Here is a 20,118-nt window from a genome sequence, read left to right as displayed (position 1 = left end):
AGCCAGCAAAGCCCATCAGGTTAATGTTCAGTTTTTAGAGCAAACTGGAATGTTTTTGGGGGGATTATGTAAAATTTTGAGGTGGTTTAAGTAAACTACGCAAAGTACTTTAAAGAAAAAAATACAGGTAATTCTGCAAAATTCAAGTGGTTTGCTTTTTGTGTTTTTTAAGTTTATAAAATTCTTCCAATTTTTAAAGAGCTAAAGCCCTCAAACATGCTATACTAGTCTGTGCCAACACTGGAACCAGGAATCAGCAGTTCATCCAGACATTCACCACAAAGAATGAGAAACTACAGGAGCCTCCTTTGTCTCATAACCAAGGGGGAAGCCCAAATAAACTGAAACAACCTGTCCTTTCCACAAGACATCAACTTCTTAAACTTTCAAATAAGTCATGTATGGAGTATTAAACTCTTCCATTTCCATAGTGTAAAGCAAAGCAGTTCCCCTACACTATTTCAACACTATCACTGAAAGGAAGTTGTATCATTCTTGCAAATTTGTTTTAGGACAGTTTCCATGGGCCATTGAACTCAGCAGTAATTTGAGGCCTACCTTTATAAGCTACTTCCCAGTGACCTTCCAGGGAGTGATTTCGGTTGGTGATCACATACTGATATCCGACCCAGAACCTACACAAAAATTAAAGTTACATTCTAAAGATACAGGGCAAAAACATACTAACAAATTAAATTACACAGAACCTTCCAGTGTCGTTATGAATAAAGGCTAAATTACAAAACATTCTGATGATTTTTTTCCTTACCACCTCAGCCCACATGTTGGCAATGCAGAGAGACTAAACTCAAGGAACAGAGGAAAATACTTGATAGTTTTCTATGTTTACAAATTATAACTGGCTGTGTCTTTTATTTCTACTCATAGTAAAAACCTTATTCTGTTGTTATGGCAGCACTTTAGTATCAGAAACTCGAAAATCACACAACAGCATCCAGAAGTCAAGTATTTCTAAATATATGCAGCTTATGTCAGACTGTTCTGGATCAAACCATCTAACTCTCCAGAGACACAGATACATCATTGCTGAACCACTCCTAGTGGTCTGTCATGGCAGACCATGAGTCTGACAAAAAACCCACAGGCAGAAAAGAAAGGAATTGTTTTGAACTAACAGAATGAAATATCTAAAGCCACCAGAACAGTCGTTGCAACTCAAAATGGCTTTTTACCTCATTCCTATCTCAAAAGTTGCAGTCTTTTTTAGACTTACAGGCTGGAAATCAAATCTTGTTGAAAAATTTAAATAATTATTGCTACATAAAGTAGTGCAGCAGTGAAATCCACCTTCCCTGTTGCAGTTCAAGAATAACTGTACATTGCTGAGACAACCTGAAGATAAAAAGACTGTTGACAAAAAGACTCTGCTGAATTGAATTATCTGTTACTGTTAATTAAAACATAAAATACAGATGGCCACTGCCAACCAACCAACCAGCACGTCCATTCACTGATGTCAATTTTACGATTAGATTTGCTACTCAAACTGAACAACCAGCATTTGTATGACACAGACACCACTCCCATGTCATGAGATCTTTGTCCTTTCCTTCCTACTCACCTCCGCTGGTCCTTCCTTACGAATGTTTTCTCTTCCAAGTCCCACTCCTGAGCCAGGATGAACCTCAGCTCCTGGTCTGCGGTGAAGGTGGCGAGGGAGCCGTTCATCCGCTGGCATGTCTGCACGGCGTCCCAGTAGTTCTCCCCATTTAAATACACCCTGTAACAGCTCGCTGTGCCCTCATAGTGGTGCCATCCTGTTGGGCACTTTCCTAGGAAACATGAAGAATAGAAGGGAAACCATTCCCCCCAAATTAGGATCTTTACCATAATGCATCCCCCCAATCAGTTCATGGCAATGCAATGAATAATTAACTTTGATTGTACACACAATTACAGTGTACTCTTCACCTCTGCAGGAGGAGGTGCACACATTACAGATCACTGAAGGTTTACTTTACTACAGCTTCTGATAAATGCTGATTTTCTTTAGATGTTTTTTAAAGATGCAACTTCTAGTAAAGTTTCCCCACATAGTGACAGCCTTTTAAAGTTTTTAAGACTGACAGTTGACTGAAACAATCAACTAATCAATTCAAGTAAAAAGAACCAGCAAGAAACAAGAAAAAAACCCAGAGGTGGCCAATTTAATGACTGTGTCTTTCTGTGGGGTGCTTAGCAATACTTCCAACTTGCTGTGACGTTTTCAACCTCCCCTGACAAACAGTCTCAGCATTATTCACATAATCCCACTCCCAGAGTCAATCACTAAAGATGATGGGAGTTCTGGGGAAATTCTTTGTTGGTTTGGAAAAATCATCCCTGTAAGATGGATCTTTGGAAAGTAAGAAGGTGATGGTGTGAACTGCTGCCTTAGCTTTGTCTCAATTAACTCAACTGAGGGAACCTGAAACAAAAGCCCTGAGACATTTCTGGATGAAACAGGCCCATGAGCTTTGGCCTGACATTCATGGAGGTAATAAGTGGCTAATAGAATCACGGAGACAGGTGGTTGAAATTTAGAAGTATTATTTCAGCACCTGCATCTGAAGTATTAATTCTGCACACATAAGAAACTTTATATTCAGAAACCATTTTATGTTCATTGCATACAATTCGCAGCTCTGTTCTCAAGTCTTTTTATTCCCTTCAGAAACAGTGATCTTTACCATGAAATAATGATATACAAACTTAGATTAGAAGCCCATTAATTAAATACCTTTCCATCATTTATATAGTATCATTTAAGATCTACTGTTTACACCACTAAGGAGGGGCAGAATAACAGTACCAATCAGACTGCAGAAATTGCTGCATCGATTTCTAAATTGCTTTATTGTCGTCTGTAAACTTTAACAACACAATCTGGCTCCCAGAATCCACAATAAATCAAAATACCAATCACTTGTCCCTTTCAGAAGATCACCATAGTTCAAACAATCATTCCCACATTCCAGATGTTCCCATGTCTTTCCCCCATGTCCTCTTCCTGACCTCTCCCATCCCAGTCTCCAAGGCAGTGCAGTGTCTCATTCCCAGATCACTGGATGATCCCTGGAGCAAAGAAGGAACCAAGCTAAGAGGGAAAAGGCAGGGAAGACCTGGATGTTTTGGGCCTGGAGAGATGGGAAGGACACTCACAGGACATTCATAACGCTTTAGGTAAGGCTGGGACTAGGACACCAACAGTGGCACAAGCAGTGCTGCAGGTGAGAGGGCAGGATTTAAAATAGCCTCAATTTCTAAATTAATTAGCAGGAAGATGGCCCAGATTCCCCAGTCTGCAACTTACTGCTAAATCGGACAGGCTGTGCCACGTTGACCGTGTGAAAGCGCGTTGTGTCTCCTCCCCTCCCTCGGTTGTGCCTCGAGTCCACATTGTCCTTCCCATGGTAAGTTCGCTGGTCCCCTGTCAAGCCTGGGGACCAGAAGAACAGTCAGAACCGGTGAGAGATGCAAGCAATGGCAGATTTCATTTTATTAACCCTCTCTGGGTTTTAATTCAAGACATATGTGATATATGGCACACTCAGGTAAACAAAGATGGCACAGGACTTGATGCTCATCATTTCAACTGCTGCAGCAAATGCATCATCCCTGGTGCATTTTATCTGTTCCTGCTAACAGAACTACCCACTCCCCAGCTGCTTCCTTCCTCAGCTGTGTGCTCAAGGACATAAGACAACTTTTCCAGTATATTTTCCAACACATTCTCTGAGATCTAGGACAAAACTAAAACCAGGAAAGGAAATCCATCTTCAGCCAGAAGAATGAGGGGTTTTGTTCACTCTCAGGAAATGTTAGTTTGTTACTTCTGACACAAAATCACACACCCCCCAGGTCTAACAAGTGCACACGACAATTGGGTTCAGTAACAGGAAGAATAAAGTGCAAAAGGTTATTCAAAAGGGGCTGGAGGGCTCCCTGTGCCTGTCAGGAGTAACTAAAGAACACACAGTTCAGGTGGAGACACTGCAGGGTGGGCCACAACCAGCAAAACTAGCAGGATTCTCAGCAGGAAGGGGAGAAACCTTTTGAGAAAGATGGAGATGAGCACTGAGAAAGATTAATCTGCAAACAAGGGATTAACCTTAAAAAAACAAAACCCAAGAGTGTTAGCACCAGAAATATCTACTAGTATGTTACTACTACAAGATGTTAGTGAACATAATAGAATTTAACCAGCAGAAAGAGATGTGCAGACATTAATTTCTATATAAAAAATCAGCTTATTTTCCTTTAAAGCTGATTAGCTCTATTTAGCCTCACTAAACCAAATAAACCAGTCATGATCCGAAATACAGAGAAGCTACATAGTCATCTAAAACAGGTTTAACTACATCTGTTTGAAATATATAGGAAACCACATCAATAAAACTTTTTCTTTTCAGACTATCTTTAGAAAGCACAAGGTTTGCAGCAATTTCATGACAATTTAGACCCCCAGTTGGAGGCTGTTCAGTGCAGTACCTGGTGGAAACACCTCCACAAGACCCAACATCAAACTGCACTCCTTAGAACAAATGTAAGCACTGATGAGCAAAAACATGCCCAGCTACAGCCCAGCAACAGCAGAGTTGCTTTGCATTCATCTGGCTCCAGCATCCTGAGTTTGCCCCGGGTTAATGGGATAAGCAAGGGATATTTAATTATCACGTTATCCTAGGAATTACATGTCTACAGAGATCACCTACTAAGAAAGGGCTATGCATAATACACTCGCACGGTCTTACAGGAATAAAGTAGTAATTCCAGTGTTCAATATTAGAATATTTATCACAGGCAAGACGTCAGTGCCAAGAAATTCAGTCAGCAGGTATTTCAAAGGACGCTAAACGGTAAAATAATTTGACAGTGAAGATTACTGACTTTTTATTACTTTAAAGGCCAATCTATTCTGAGTTTTAGAATTTGGTTTTAATCCTAATAGTTCAGTAGCAGTACTTACACTATGATTTTCGGAGCAGAACTGAGACACTAAAAAAGCAAATCTCCGGACTTGAAAAATAATGCCAGCTAATGTAGAATGCTTTTTCAAATTGCACCAAGCTCAATATGGGAAGCTCTATTTTCCAATGGCATTAAATGGTAACAGCTAAACCCAAAGAACCAGTAGGAACCAAACACATGAAGAATTACTTCCCTTTCAGAAGGGAGAGCAGATGCAGCACCATATGGCTGACCCTCCACGGCTAAACAGAACGCCCACAAGGACTTAACAATTTATCTCCCCCAGGAATAAAACTGAAGTTCACAGGTTTTGACATGCAAGGTTAAGAAAGGGTTACTTGGGTCAACATCCTAAACTGACAGAATTTATGCCAGATGCTTTGAAAAGTAGCTGCACAGATCCCACATGGAGTGAGTTCAATCCTTCCTTACCCAGGAAGGAGGACTCTCATTCCCTCCTCAGCATCTGCCCGAGTCAGCAGAGTTGCTGCTGAACCAGGACTGAAGTGGCACAAAGCAGCCACCACAAGTCACTTCTAAAGCCCAATGCTGTCAGCTGCTTAATAAACTACTGCTCTTCAAATATTAAACTGCTTCTATTTGACCTGAATTTCTGTCTCCAAGAAAAGCAATGATGACAACTTTTTCCAGGGCAAAAAAAGAGATGTTAACAAGCCTCTAAGTCACTTGACTGCAGTGAAAAGCTGTTGCAGATTCTGGTGGCAAAGGTGTAATTGGACTGCTTTGCTATTGTACTTTCACAATACTCCACAGAAGAATTTTCTGTGTCCTTTGCTGTTCCTGCTTCCGTTATACAAATACTTTAATCTTTACAAATACTTTTATCTTTAAAAATAAATTAAGAGGGCCATAGACTAAGCTTTAAGATAACAACCTAATGCAGATCACCACAACTAACCAGGTCTGAGTGCTTCAGACAGGAAAAGTCATAATTTTTAGTGCTTATGTGCATACTTAATTTTCTGAAAGCTACCAAATTTTGGAAGATCAGTTACTTCCCAAGATCTTTATTCTTCCAGATACTACAACCACAAGCAATAAGAACCAACAGTAGTGTTTTACTAGCCAAGACAGATAGAGATCTGTGTGCTTTGACTTCATATAATTGCTCCAGAAATGTAATTTCCTTGTTAGCTGGTAAGGGAAAGGAAATAAAATGGTTTCAAAGAAAAACGGGGTGTTATTTTTTTCTCCCCTCAAATATCACAGCATGGTGGATGTGAAGCATCTTCCAGTCTGCTTCCCAATGGAGTCAGGCATGATTAGTATTCCCCAAGCTCCTTCCAATCTACAGTTCTGTCTCATTCACTTGAGCACAATTATAGTCTAAGTATAGGACTATACATCAAGAAAGTTGCCCAACAGTGTTGATTTTGTGGCTATTTTCAGTTGTTTAAAACTTAAAGCTACCAATTCAGAATAGAAGTTTGCCATGCTAATGGCTCCTACCTTTTATATTGGTAAACCTCTTAACAGTGCAACAATTGTTCAGGACAAAAATTAAGGTATTGGAGATTTTGCTTACTTTTCTAAGTACCTTTCAGCTGCCACAGCCCTGATAACTCCTAGAAAAAGCTTTGTGCCATGCACACCAAGTTGTGCTATTCCTCTTGAGGACATGGTAAAAAAGGAGAGGACAAATGCAGTCAAATTTCAGTCTGAAAGAACGATGAGTTTGCCCATCATTCAGGGAGGCTGGAAGGAATTCAGTCACATTGTCCACACTCTCCATGTACACCCACACAGCTTACTCTGCACCTTTATCCCCAGGATCTAAACACTTGCTTGGCACAATGGTGTCTCCTTAGGGGAAGTCAAGCACACAAGCAGAGCAGAAAGCTCTTTTTTCATCCCACTCAGTGTGACCATCAGCTGGATCAAGTCAAAGGAAGCAAAGAGCAAAGTACTGCAAAGGGAACAAGAGCTGAGACCACACAGAAGTGAGAGGAGCTGGCACCAGGCGAGACAGGGACAGGCCACAATGTAACTGTGCTGAGCAGCGCTGAGTGGAGGGACAAACAGGACACCAAATGCAAAACTGTGCTGGAGGAACAAAAAGAGAAACTGTGATCTGTGATCTTCCACTAATGCCAAGGTCTGCTGTGCACCAAAACAAAGGCAGGCAGGGAGATGACACTGATCCTAACACAGAGAGGCCCTTGTGCAGTCAGGACTCATAAAGGGATGAACACTGGATTTTGGGGAGAAGAATTAGTTTCCAGAGTTCCTGTGTCACAGATCTCAAGCCAAACCCTTCACAAGGATAGATGTACTATGTCAGTTGTCTCAAAACAAAACTGCTTGTGAAGCAACCCAGTCTTGTCATATATTATTATTATTTCCAAGATTTGAATTGCTCCTGTTTAAACTGATTCTCAAAATTCATATAAAAAGCTGCTTTTTCCCCTAAGATTCAAATTTTCTGCCCAGCATACAACCTACAAAAAGCTTGCAAAGCTTCTAATTCCATCTCGTAATTTGAGAGGTGAGAGAACTTCAAGATTAAGTCCAGTTTTGTACCTCAGTGTTTGGAAATACAGTTCAGAACTTCCCAGAGAGAAGTGATTCTTCTCAGATCAAGCAGCTCCCCACCATGTGCTATCAATTGCATTATGCCAGGACATCAATGCCAACAAAGAGCAGCGTCCTGCTGTGCCGAGCACTATTCAAGGCAACAGACTGAGAGAAAAGAGCCTGTAATTTAAACACATAAGGGAAGGTAAAAGAAATAGTTCAGCAAGGGCCCAGAAGAAGTGTGGAAATACTCAGAGGTTTTTATCATTATTATCTAGCTTTAAAAAAGGAGATGTACTAAAAAGTGCCCAAATGTCAACAGTCTCTTCAACCAAACACAATATACTTGGTGAAACAAAACACAAAGCTGTTTTCATCAGTTCACTCAGGCTCGGAAAGGCAGGGGGGAACAAGCCCTAGGAATTCAGCTCACTGAAACCTTCCAGGGCTCCTGTTTCTGACCAAGCAGGTCTAGAAAACAGCACTGAGAATACTTTTAAAGGAAGAATGTGACTTTGGGGATGGGTGTGCACTACAGGGTGAGCTGCAGGTTTTCAAACTCAGATGCTGGGAGAAGCCCAAAGACACGAGACAGCACAATCTGAGCAGGTATTTCAGGAAAGAATTCTATTTTTTTATTATTTTTTAAATATAAACAAATAAAGGAAGAAAACAGAATGATCACCAATATAACTGCAAGCTGAAAAACTGCTATGGATAGGATTTATGAAAGGCACTGGAGTTTAAGACACCCACTGTCAATCACAGGCAAGAGAAACAAAGGCAAGCAGACAGAGCTACACTAAACCCTGCTCTGCTCATCCTCATGAAAAGGAGTTAGACCAGAAGGCCTACAAGGAAGGCAGGGTATCATACTGCAGACACTGACCTGATATTCTGGTAGAATATCAGCAGAGCTGGAAAGGCAGTAAGCAGTAACAGACAAACTGCAGATCCCTTCCCTTTTATGGATTTAACTACAGAATTTTATAAAGGCAGAAAAGTTGTTTCTACTTTGATTACTTGTATAGAAACTTGAGTAAAAATAATAAATTCCCATTTGTAAAAGTCCTTGTTTAATATACTAATGGCTGTTTGTACCATTTCACAGAATACACTGCTTTAGGACAAACTATTTTTAGGATCAAGTACTGTTGACAAGGAACAGTACACAAATTTCATGAAGCTCCACTGCTTAAGCAGAAACGAGTCCCAGGCACAGGCTACACAAACCTCCCAGCAGTTTTCAGTGTGCTCACAATAGCAGCCACTGGTTTCAGTCTACCAGAGAGATGAACTGAGGGTAATCACTGCTGCAGATTCCACTGACAGACACGTGTGTGCCTGGTGGGAAGGGCAGGGGAACAGCACTTTGCACATGGCAAGTTTGGGACCGAAAGAATCCTATGCTTGATGGAAAATAGTCATTCTGATAAGAGACAGCAAGAAAAAAAACAGCTATAATGACAATCTTCAGAGAAATGTGTGGCTTAGCAGAAAACAGGCATATCATACATTTATTCAGATTGTCAATGAATTAATGTCTTACTTAACTGTGTTCTGAAGGAAATGCCAGAAGAAATTAATCTCACAAAAAAGTCTTCAGGTTTGAAGTGTTTCTTATACTGCAGACAACACATGAATACCAAACTAATTTATTAATTACAGATCCTCTTCTTTTAATAGGACCTTTGTTACTAACACAAATGAAAACAGCCCTAAGAAAGGTGACCTGAACCAACAGTGGCAAATTACTTCCAATGGCTTTGTATTAAACCTTTCAAAATACCAACACGACTAAGCAGTCATTGGCACACACCTTCAACACCACCACAAACCCCTAATTCACTGGCATTGACCTCTTCCAAGTTGCTCATGTTGGAGTGTGCCATTAGTAGCTCAAAGGCTGAAGATTAACAAGCTTCCCAACCCGATTCAGGGCCCTTTCTTGCAAGCTTTCTTTTCATGCTTCAGAGAGTTTTCATGCCTTTTAATTTAAAGATATTTTAATTCTTCAAGTTTCACAAGTCCAGGTGGCTTCACTAACTACCTCTTTTAGTGTTCAGCCTGGCTTTATTGAAATCAAGAACTTTAATTAAAAAGTATTTACATTTAGCTGAATCATCTCACGATTGCTCATCTAAATCCAAAGGTATTTTCTAAATTTAAAGCTGCATCATTTCTTGTAAATTCAGTGGCCAAAGAAGAAAGTTGCCACTCCTGAGTATGACTGTGTGCTACTATTATTAGGAGCGTTGGCTCCCCAGTCCATGTCCCAAGACTTAATCTCTCCTTTGGTTACATACATATTGCTTTTCCCAACACAAGAGAACCACACTCTTCCAAGCTGACTCTGGCCTTGGGTTTACTTGACAACCACTGTCCAGAAGAAAGCTGGAGAGTGATGGTTTGGTGCACACCTTTTTATTCTCCAGCACACCATTCACATGCACTCCAACGTCTCCCGATTCTTGACAGCTCCAAATAACACTCGCCCTTCAACACCCATTTCAGGTCACAACGCAATCCCACCAATTTTTTTGTTACAGGTATAATAGTTTTTACATCCTACACCAGTAGTTCCTGTTCCTCTGGTTTGCTGGCTGCACTCCTCACATTACTGTGCAAATATCTTGGTTCTTTCACAAATGCCACACCTGCTTTCTGGCTGTTTTACTGAGCCAGCCTTTTCACCAATTACTTATCTAATTACTCCTCTCATCAAGTGCAGCAATACCTCCCTTCTCTATGCTGTCCATCATTTCCCCCTCTAGTATTCTTTATGGATGTTATTCTTCCCTTCCTGCACACAGACATGGTGGTGAATCAAGTCTCTCCCACACCTCATTTCTTTAAAGTCCTCATCTTGCCAGGCCAGGCAGTGGCAGCAACATCGACATCCCAAACATAAAACCAGCACCCACGTACTGAGAAATTTACTTCCATGAAATCCTCTTCATATACCAAATACTCTTTGGAACTCCAGACCTTGAGTCAACGCCATCCTGGTGTATTCTCCATGCAACAACTTAAATTGCCAACTAATACACCAGGCAACAAGATACAAATAATTTTCTACTAATGCAGATGTTCAAACGCTCCTACAAGTGAAGCCTTCAGTGCTTTTTGAGTAAATCCAAACAGTAACATGACTCTGCCTTCTGCCACTGAATTCCATTAGACACCAGAATTTCATTACATCCCTAGTTTTACACATTTGGCCAAAGTTAGCTAAAAAGGAAGAAGAATAACAGCACAAGTACAAAAATAAATTTCTTTAGGACATCCACATTGTAAAGAATATCCTTAAACAGACTATCAATGGCACAGCTTAATTTTCAATGTCAGAAGAAATTACCAACTGTTTTTTCCGCTTTGCTGCAAAGATACACAGACACAACCAACCAAAAGCTTTCTAAAAAGAGCACTGATACACATTTAATTATTTGTGTAGCACACACTGGGGAGATGGCTAACTAGGCACCGTTTCAAAGTCTGAGTGTTAGATTTACTTTTCTAATTCCTCTAGAAAACATGAATGTTTAGAGAAGTTTGTTGCTGTAAAACACTAATATTACTATTTCGTCGCTCCTCTGTAAAACAACTCAAAACTCAGAATGGTGACAGACTGAATGCTGCGATGACAATGCCACAAAGTCCACAATACTCTCTCCAGTTCACTGACAAAGAATTTCTTAAAACACTTTTTGAATGAAATTTGACTAAAATTATCACTATAGAGACAAAAGTTTTGAATTATGCCACAGTTGAATTCATGCTTTCAGGTACCTGTTTCACTGCTCTTAACAAAAAACATTACAGGTCCCTTCCCTTGTAGGATACACAAGAAAGAGTTGTTCTGGTCTGTTTGCCAAGAACAAATTAAAACATTCAAAATTGTGATTATATAGTCACAATTTTTCTTTGCTTCTTTTTTAAGCACATTTCAGCATCCAGTAGCTTTAGCAGAGAACCACTGCTGGTATCAGGCTCCTGAAAGTAGAAGGTTATAGGAGTTTCTAAGGAGCAAATACTCCAGCTTGTCTGGCAGATCAAAGTTCTCCACTTAAGCACAAGGAGCACAGTCAGAACAGGGAGCAATAAAACAAGCTCCCTACCCAAGTCCAGCAATGTCACCCAGCACCATTTGAGTGATACACTCATAAAACCACATCAGTAATTCCAAATTTAACCACAGGCTTATGTGTCATTTCGGCTTCATTGCAACATGATTTTTTCCTTGCCATGAAGGTCTCTTTTTCCACTACAAACTCTCCTCATCTCCAGGATACCTGCTCACACAGAGTAATTCAGACAACCAAAAAACTGTTTGTGGCCTCAGCTGCCCAAAATGAAGAGAAGCCAACCCAAATTTTGTTAATAATGGGTACAGGTCTATCCAAAAGTCACCAATTTCAAGCAAAAATAAGCAAGCTATCTGAAAGAGCTGAAGTACTGCTGTAAATATGGGGTGGTCCCGTGGCATAAATGAGAGCACTCCGGACTCCAAATTGACCCTGAGATGAGCTCAGTTGGTTAAAACTTGGTTGTAATAATGCCAAAGTCATGGGTTCAATCCCCTGTGTGGGCCATTGACTTAAAGAGTTGGACTCGATGATCCTTGTGGGTCCTTCCAACTCAGAATAGTCTGTGATTCTGTGAATCCCAAGGTCCTGAGTTCGAGTCTCAGTGGGACTGTCCCCTGGCAGGTAAAGCCTCCCTGCCATCCCATCCTGTCAGATCTCGGATGCTCAGCAGGGTCAGCCCCGGTCAGTACCGGGTGCTCCGACAGTCCCAAGGACTTCACTGTCACTGTCCAAGCTCGCTCAGCCTTGGCAGATGGACCTCAGGACTCAAACGGTGGGGCCAGTTCTGCGCACGCTGAGCCTCACCTAAAACATCCACTGTGCAGGCTGGAAGGGCACGTAGGGAGAGCCCTTCCCAAATCTTCATTTGTGAAGTCTGGCCATACATACATACAGTGCTGTAAAATAAGCTGGCACTGGGACGAGCATTCTGCTCAGATCTCCTTACCTGGACAGTCAACTTCATCGCTCTCGTCCTCGCAGGTGGGCCACCCATCACACTGCCAGTTGGAGGGGATGCACTGGATGGTGCCGCTCCGACACGCAAACTGCCCGGGGATGCAGCGGAGCTCTGGGGAGGGAGACGGGATTTGTGCTTTGGTTAAAGTGCTGTTTATTCTCGCAGATTTATACATATTTTAATCACCTGTCATGTAATGTATCACTGAAGTGTAACAGCCAAAACCTCTGGATAACTCGGCCTGCTAAAAACTGCTTCATTTCAGATCACTTCATGCTTTAAACAGTGTGCTGTGGTTTTAACAGACAGGAAGGCTTCAGAAATAATTCTCTCAAGACATCTGTGGTAAAAACTTCCTGATGAAAATATCACATGAGCAGCTATCACCACAGCATTACCCATTTACTTCTTGTGGGGCACTGAGGACAATTTGTTCACTTTTCTCAGAATCAAAGTTCAACAAAAATATGTTCCAGCACTTAAGTGCTACATTACACAACAAATTCAGAATCCTATTTCCACTCTAATCACTATGTATGCCAGGACCACTAGACTTGAACAAATGTCCTCCTGCCTGATTTAGAGACATTTCACAGAACTACTTGTAAAGCAATTTCCATATCCATGAACCTGTTTCCACTTTCCGGGTTAAGCTCTTTTGTGCAGCATCTCTCCATGTGAGCATATCCCTTACAAGAAGCTGTCAGTATCTGCAAACATGTGAGTGCACTGCCTACCTGCCATCATCACACTGTCACACCTAACTAGCATAATAAAAAGTACAACTTTTTCCAAAGCTTTTTTAAATACTGATTCCATCTATCAAATGCCAGAACCTAATAATCCAGGCTCATTCTGTATCCCTCAAAACATTCTGCAGGAGGGAGAAAAGTCTGCCTACACAAGTGAACAATTCTAAGCCTGTTCACAGCTGGCAGGTTTGCCAGTTGCCATCACCATCCATCACTTTTACACCAGACCATCGCTCTCCAGCTTTCCTCTGAACAGTGGTTGTCAATTTTCCAGCCATTGTTTTTGAACAATTTAGCACATTTTCCTCTTAGCGAGCTACACTAATCCCAAGTAATTTATGTAGAGAGTGAGCACCCTTTTAAATGAACAAATGAAAAAAGTTTATAACACTCATCCTTGACTTTGAAAGGACCAAGTAGTCAAGTGTTTTGCAGAAACAAATCTCGAAAAGAAAATTTAGAATACAGGTATGCATTCCCTCATCCACAGTGCTGTAATTGCAGTTGTTACTTCTTGAAACATGTCTAAGCTAAATCAAGACAGAGGTCACATTTAAGTGTTCAAACAGTACGACTGGGTGTAATAGAACCAGTCATCGTGCACTCTCAGTAAAAGGAGGACACATACACCTAGTAATTGGTGTAAGATATTGATAACCAGCTTCTAACTAATGTTAGACTAAAATCCAGTCCTGCCACTGGTTTCTCTATAAAGCACAGACCTGCTCTTCTAGAAAAATAAAACCAGGCACATCCTCTTAGCAACCACCTACTCAGAGCAAACATTCAGGTCACAAGACGCTTAGAACTCTGAGGGACCTGCCAGACTCCTGACGGCAACAACAGACCTGACAGTGATACAAGAGTGTTCTCACCCAGTTAGAGCCTCACTCAGCCCAAACAGCCAAGGGAGAATGAGCACAGGGGAAATGGAAAAAAAAAAAGAATTACCGGCTTAGGTCATAATGATTTCCCCTCAGAACAAAATCTGGAGTAATTTATTTAGCCTGAAGAGGGAACCGGAAAATAAAAACACAGAGGGGAAAAAAAACGTTTCACTTGCCCAAGTACCAAGAGAGAAAATTTAAAATCTATCTTTAAGTTAGATAATTTCAAATCTAATCTTTAAGTTAGTTAAATTTCTCTTGAAGTTAGTGGAAAAAAAAACAACACCACACAAACCACCAAAGGAAACAAACACAAAACCTCAAACTGAAATTAAAACTATTCAAATTGGTAAATCATTGCAGCTCCTTTCACCACTTTTGTGCAAGGTCAGCACAGAGGGGAAGGTTTCTTAGAAAGTCCTGCTACTGCAGTTTCAAGTACAGAATTTACACCGGGGCCTGTGGTAGATCTTTCAACATGAAAGACGACCCTCAGCCCAGCTTGGCCCAGGTTTCCATTCCATTCACCTGCAGTTATGGCAAATTCCAGTTCAAAATTCAATACTTTAAAATAAACTTGACTTTTTTTACTGCTTGATTTCAATGGAAGTCACGTACCCACCCTGTGAAGGAAATTATTCTGCAGCCTTCTGGTTTCACAGGCAGCATCCCTCAGGAATGCCAACGTGCACATGAGAAAACCAGTAGGGAATACTTCTGTCTATCTGCTATTTTATACATGCTGTTACTGTTTTATATACAATTACATGTGATTGGTTCAGATAAAAGGATGAGTCCACCCCAATATTATGAGCATTAAAAAATGCCAGCTTCATGCTGCAATGTCATTGCTTCCTGTGATACAGACACTTCTCTCTGAAGAATGTGATACATGGGAGAGTACAAAACATTTCCCTAAATCACCTCTCAAACCAGCTGTACCATTGTTCCCAGTGGAGATCATGTTATGCCAGATGCACTAATCATTTCAGACCAAGAGACATGAACTGCTGTGCAATTCTGTTGCAGAGGGGGGAAACAAATACAAAGAAATACTGTGAAACTAAAATCTCCATATTCTGCAAATGCTGTCAATAACCCCTCCCAAGCCATCCCAACCCAGAGCCATCGGGGGTGAGATACAGCCAGAACATAGATGGAAATCTATAATGAACCTGTAAGACTCTTGGCCAAGGAACAGAAATTTGGGACAGGCAGGGGTGCACTTTGTGCTGCTCCCCACAACTCAAACAAGCATTCAATTTCAGTAGCTTATTTCTAAGTCAAAACAGAAAAAAAAATGGAAACATTTCAAGCCTGTCTCTACCACAGACAAGGCAGTCCCACTGCCAGCAGCAGGACATGAATCATGAAGACACATGAGCACCAGTGAATGGTACCACATGATGTGACCATCCATCTCTCCTGGAATGCAGGTAATCACTTAACACATGGCCAGACTTTGTACTTTGCAGGAGTGTGGTAAATAAAAACTGTTTCTTTGCCTACACAATAATTCCAGTTCTTCTGAAGAATAGCAATAGTTTCAAAAATCAGTGCCACTTTTGTCCTTAAAGCCTCACAGTTCAGAGCTACTGATGGTAACTCGGGAGTAAGGAAGGATGGAGAAGGCATCTTAAATTACCATCTCCTCCCAACACTAAAACCACACATTTTCCACCAGCTGTTAAATTTAAAAGCATTTTGTGTTTTCCAGATCATTAGTAAATATATAATGGCACAAGTTCACCTAAGAGCAGGCAGCTGTTGGAGCAGAGGCATCAATACAACACTGAGATAAGGGCATGAACAGTTGCCTAGAAGGGAAAATGTGGAAATGCAACCTCTCCTCCAGTGCTCATGGACGATGTGACAAGTTACATCAGCAGTATTATGATTCACATATGCAATAATAAAAGGCTTCATTTTCTTTTAAGGATCACATACAATCTTTGCTATGCTACAGCACAAAATGTAGCACACTGAAATCTCATTTTAGAGCAATTAAAGTCATCTGGCATTTGCTGGGAAGAAGGAAGGCAAGAAGAACACTGAAAATAGCAATTGTAGTTTTTGCACCACACACAGCCTGTACTTACAAAACATCAGAGTTCAGGCAGTGTGAGAAAACACTTCAAGCAGTGAGGTGTCATGACAGTCCCTTCACTATCTCAAAGCACTTGTACAATGTTAACCCTCAACAAGCTTCCCAACCACTGCAGGCAGAATTCTGCACAGGAAAATTACAGTTTGCCAAAGGCTACAGAGAGGATGAACCTATGACAAGTCAGCTGTCCTGACTGCTGGTTCCATGTTTCATGGTGGCACACTTTATTCCCTAAAATCCAAGCACCTGCTGGTCCACCAGCACATCCCTACCTGAAAAAATGTCTGTCAGAAACACCAACAATTAACAACAATGTGTTCTCTGGGAACTCCTCACCTGTTCTCTCTATTATAAACTGGTTACAGGAAGCAAGAAACTCCTTAACTTCATATAAAAGGAGAAGAAAACTTGAAATCAGATTCAGACCATCAGTTCTACAAACTTAATATATAACACAAAATAAAACTTAGTCAAGTGAAGGTCAAAAAAATCCGACAGTAATTTTTGAGACACATTATTAGATGATATAACCTGTCCATAATCACTCACCTGAAAGAAGTGTTGCCAAAGCGAATTGTGGACCTATCATTTGAAATTTAAAAGAAAGTTTCCAACTGGTTTTTAAGTTTAGCTATTCAAATACCAGAAATAACAAACAAGATTATAAATAAATTTAAACAGTGCCATACAAACAAGAAGTCTTCATCTTCTTCAGCTGCCAAGTATTTTTCTAAGTTAGTCAATAAGAAAACCAACAAGATTTTTGACTAAGATGTAGGTTTTAAACAGGAAAAACCTAATTTTTCAAGGTGATTGCTTACACTCTCACAGAAGGCTTTTGTTCTAAAGATTTTCCCAACTGCATGTTGAATACCAGGTGTTCCACAGCACTCATCATGTATTTCAACATGGCTCAACTAGTTCCTTTAATTTTCTTTATAGCACACTGATTTCCAGATTTTCTGCTAAGTACTCAAAATAGACATTTACAGGAAGTGTTATCCACAGGAAGGACTTCATGATGGATAAATAAAATACACACACAGAGTCCACTTTATTTTCCAGCCAGCTCCATGTGTTTCATAAAACAAACAGATTTCAGCCATTATAGAATGGTCCAGAAAGCCCTTCCAGGTTTTATAATCTCCTCCAGTCTTTCCATGTAACTGAGAACTTCCTCCTGCTGGGAAGCCCCAGTGCCTCCTGACTGCACTCTGACCAGTGTGCCACCCTGGGCATTACACTGCTTCAAACATTTATTTTCTGCCTTATTTTTAAGACTTCCAGAGGTGTGTTTGGACTGAGTCACCTCCTGCTCACATTTAAACTGCAGTTTATTTCTTATTCATCTTCTCCTTTTTTATGCAAAAGATAAGGGATAATTGGTTATCCAAAACAATTGTTTTATTTGAAAAGAAGTCAGAGAGGATCTATATATCCAGTATTTGAAATTATTTTTTCAACACAGTAAATCTCATTTTGTAACTTCCAATACCAAAGCGAGGCTGGAATGGGCACATGAGACAAAGTGTTGGTTCAACACAAGTTCATCCTGCTGGTTCAGTTTCCTGAATGAATGTGATCAGTTGGCTTTGAAACAGCTTCAGATCAAATTAGTACTGCCTGTCCAAATTAGGTCAGATCAGCTGTGGTTTGTCCCCCTGCAACCAGAGACATGGCATGCTCCAGCTAATTCAGCATTTAGTTGCATAAATCCAGTATCAATTAATGTGGAATTGGGCCTTCAGAATAGTTGTCTGCCAACAAAGAACATCTACTACTGTGTTTTTATTTTAAAATACTAGCTCTAATAGAAGAGCCATTTCCTGCATCTCTTCAGAGGCCAGGTCACACCCCCACTGGGCTGAGAGAAGGAGCAGGGATGGAAACAGCTCTCAGGAATGGGCAAAATGCAGCAGCTGTGAACGTTTCTGCTGTGACAGAAGCCAAAAATCACCCTTCTAATCTACAAGCACTACTTAGTCACCAAAATACTCCTGCAAAGATAAGCTCGTGGGTACATGAGAAAACTTTGATATTGTCGTCACAGGATTATTTTATTTCCCCTCCTTCAACTGAAGGTAAGAGATATAAAAGAGATTCAGCCAAAAGAAATGTTATATCCAATAAACATTCCAGGTATGTCTCAGGCACATACAATAAACATTTCCTGTAGAGCATTAGGTGAACACATCAACGTTTTCAAAATCTAAGTGTCAACCTTTTACTCTCAAACCACTGAAGAATATTATTACAGGAACCAGTGGGAAAAGGAGCACTAGATGACAAATCTCTCCTAGGGCAGAAGGGGATCCCTGGCAGGCAGAGGATGCCCCTCACTTACAAACCATGTGTTCCTAACTCTAAACTTTGATGTCTTGGCAATTCACAAATTCAGAGGTACAGATGAGGAACCAGAGGTTGAAACTAAAGCCTCCAAAACTAAGTCTCAATTCAGGAAGGGGCTTTGATACAGAAATTAAACTCATTGACTGCAATCATTGGTTACAAAAGTTTGGGGTTTTCTGTCAGTTAAGTCTGACACATCAAGATATTCTTTTAGTTCTAAGACTACAGATGCACAGTAGGTTTTAGCATTTAAACAGCAAGTAGGTTTGAATCCACCTCAGTTTCTATAACAAAGACATGCCATTTTTCAGTTCCCATGCTAATTGTTCTTGTCTGCTGAGCTTCATTTGTATGGAAATTGAAATTTGATTAAATGTACAAACCCAGTACTTAATGTTATTTCAATTATAAGCTATTACTCTGAAACACATGTATTGGAAGAGATAAGCTGGAAGTCCATGGTTTGGTTTCCTATGTAAGTTTTTAATGAACAATGGCAGTGTTGTCTGTACCTCACACATACCTTCACTTATTTTGGTCACATTCTCAAGGTTGGATCTGGGAGATCCTCTGGCATCATTTTTATTTACAAACTGAAGGAAAACAAAAGACAAAAATACTTCCTGTTTTCTCAGTGTAAGTCATTCATTGTCCCAAACCAGATGAACCAACCTGTAAGAAAATACTCTGCTCAGATTTCAAGAGGCAATTACAGTCATCAAAAGCTGATTAAGCATTAACAAAAACTCTAACTGCAAGTGCTGAGACCAGTAACTCTCCTTATTCAGATTTTAACTTGTCCAACAGGTCTTTCTTATGTTTTATAATACTCAGCCTACATACTTAACTTTAGACCTGTACCTACATGTTGCACTACCATTTCACATTTTAACACATTAAAGAATAAGTTTACTCAAATTTAAAATTGCTTTTTTCTTAAATCACTGTTTCTGTATAACCCGAGCTGTGCTACACTGCACAAGTGTCATCAGATCCCAGTCCCCTCAGCAAGGAGCACAACCCCCTCAGTCCTTTGCTCCCGGAGATTCTGCTCAACATCAGTGCTCACCAAATACCTGCAAACAAGCAGCAGAAACAAAACAACAACAGGAATGCAGTGCCCATCACAGAAACACACAGCTCTGTATCAAGTATTTGTGCTCAGAGGGTGCATAACACAATCTGTGTTTCTCTACACTGGCACTTACTGCAGTAACAAACTTTAGAATATTCTTGATCTTCCCAACACAACAATAACAATGGTAATTATAATGTAACTCTCAGTAGACAGGTGAAAGAACTCCCAAGCCCACAGGTGAAGTTGACTGGAGCAGGCACCGTGTATCTCTCACAAAATTCCTGAAAATCTGCCAGCCTGTAAAGAGCAGGGCCCTCCTGCCCCACCTCTGCTCGTGGTGGCCAGAAATCAGTTGCTGAACAGTTTTTGGTGACAGAGACACCGACAACACAG

General features: G+C 40.6%; 1 protein-coding gene across 8 annotated transcripts in view; it reads right to left on the bottom strand.

Moving 5' to 3' along the window:
- The window catches only part of DGCR2 (DiGeorge syndrome critical region gene 2), a 49,153-nt gene that overhangs the window by 15,651 nt on the left and 13,384 nt on the right, over window positions 1-20,118 (bottom strand). For 5 of the 8 annotated variants that reach the window (XR_011699230.1, XM_071571740.1, XM_071571744.1 and 2 more), the window contains exons 2-5: window positions 12,541-12,663; window positions 3,314-3,439; window positions 1,583-1,802; window positions 559-635 (exon numbers count right to left, since the gene is read on the bottom strand). Coding sequence is in view for 7 of the 8 variants with exons in the window: in XM_071571740.1 (XP_071427841.1) it covers window positions 559-635; window positions 1,583-1,802; window positions 3,314-3,439; window positions 12,541-12,663 (546 nt within the window). In the remaining variant the exon portion in view is untranslated. The remainder of the gene's footprint in view (window positions 1-558; window positions 636-1,582; window positions 1,803-3,313; window positions 3,440-12,540; window positions 12,664-20,118) is intronic. The other 3 variants (XM_071571741.1, XM_071571742.1, XM_071571743.1) reach the window with 3 other exon arrangements.

This window comes from Pithys albifrons, chromosome 17, assembly GCF_047495875.1.
Source record: "Pithys albifrons albifrons isolate INPA30051 chromosome 17, PitAlb_v1, whole genome shotgun sequence".
Classification (NCBI taxonomy): Eukaryota; Metazoa; Chordata; class Aves; order Passeriformes; family Thamnophilidae; genus Pithys; species Pithys albifrons.
Note: the sequence above shows the minus strand (reverse complement) of the source record. Positions and strands in the feature narration are given on the sequence as shown.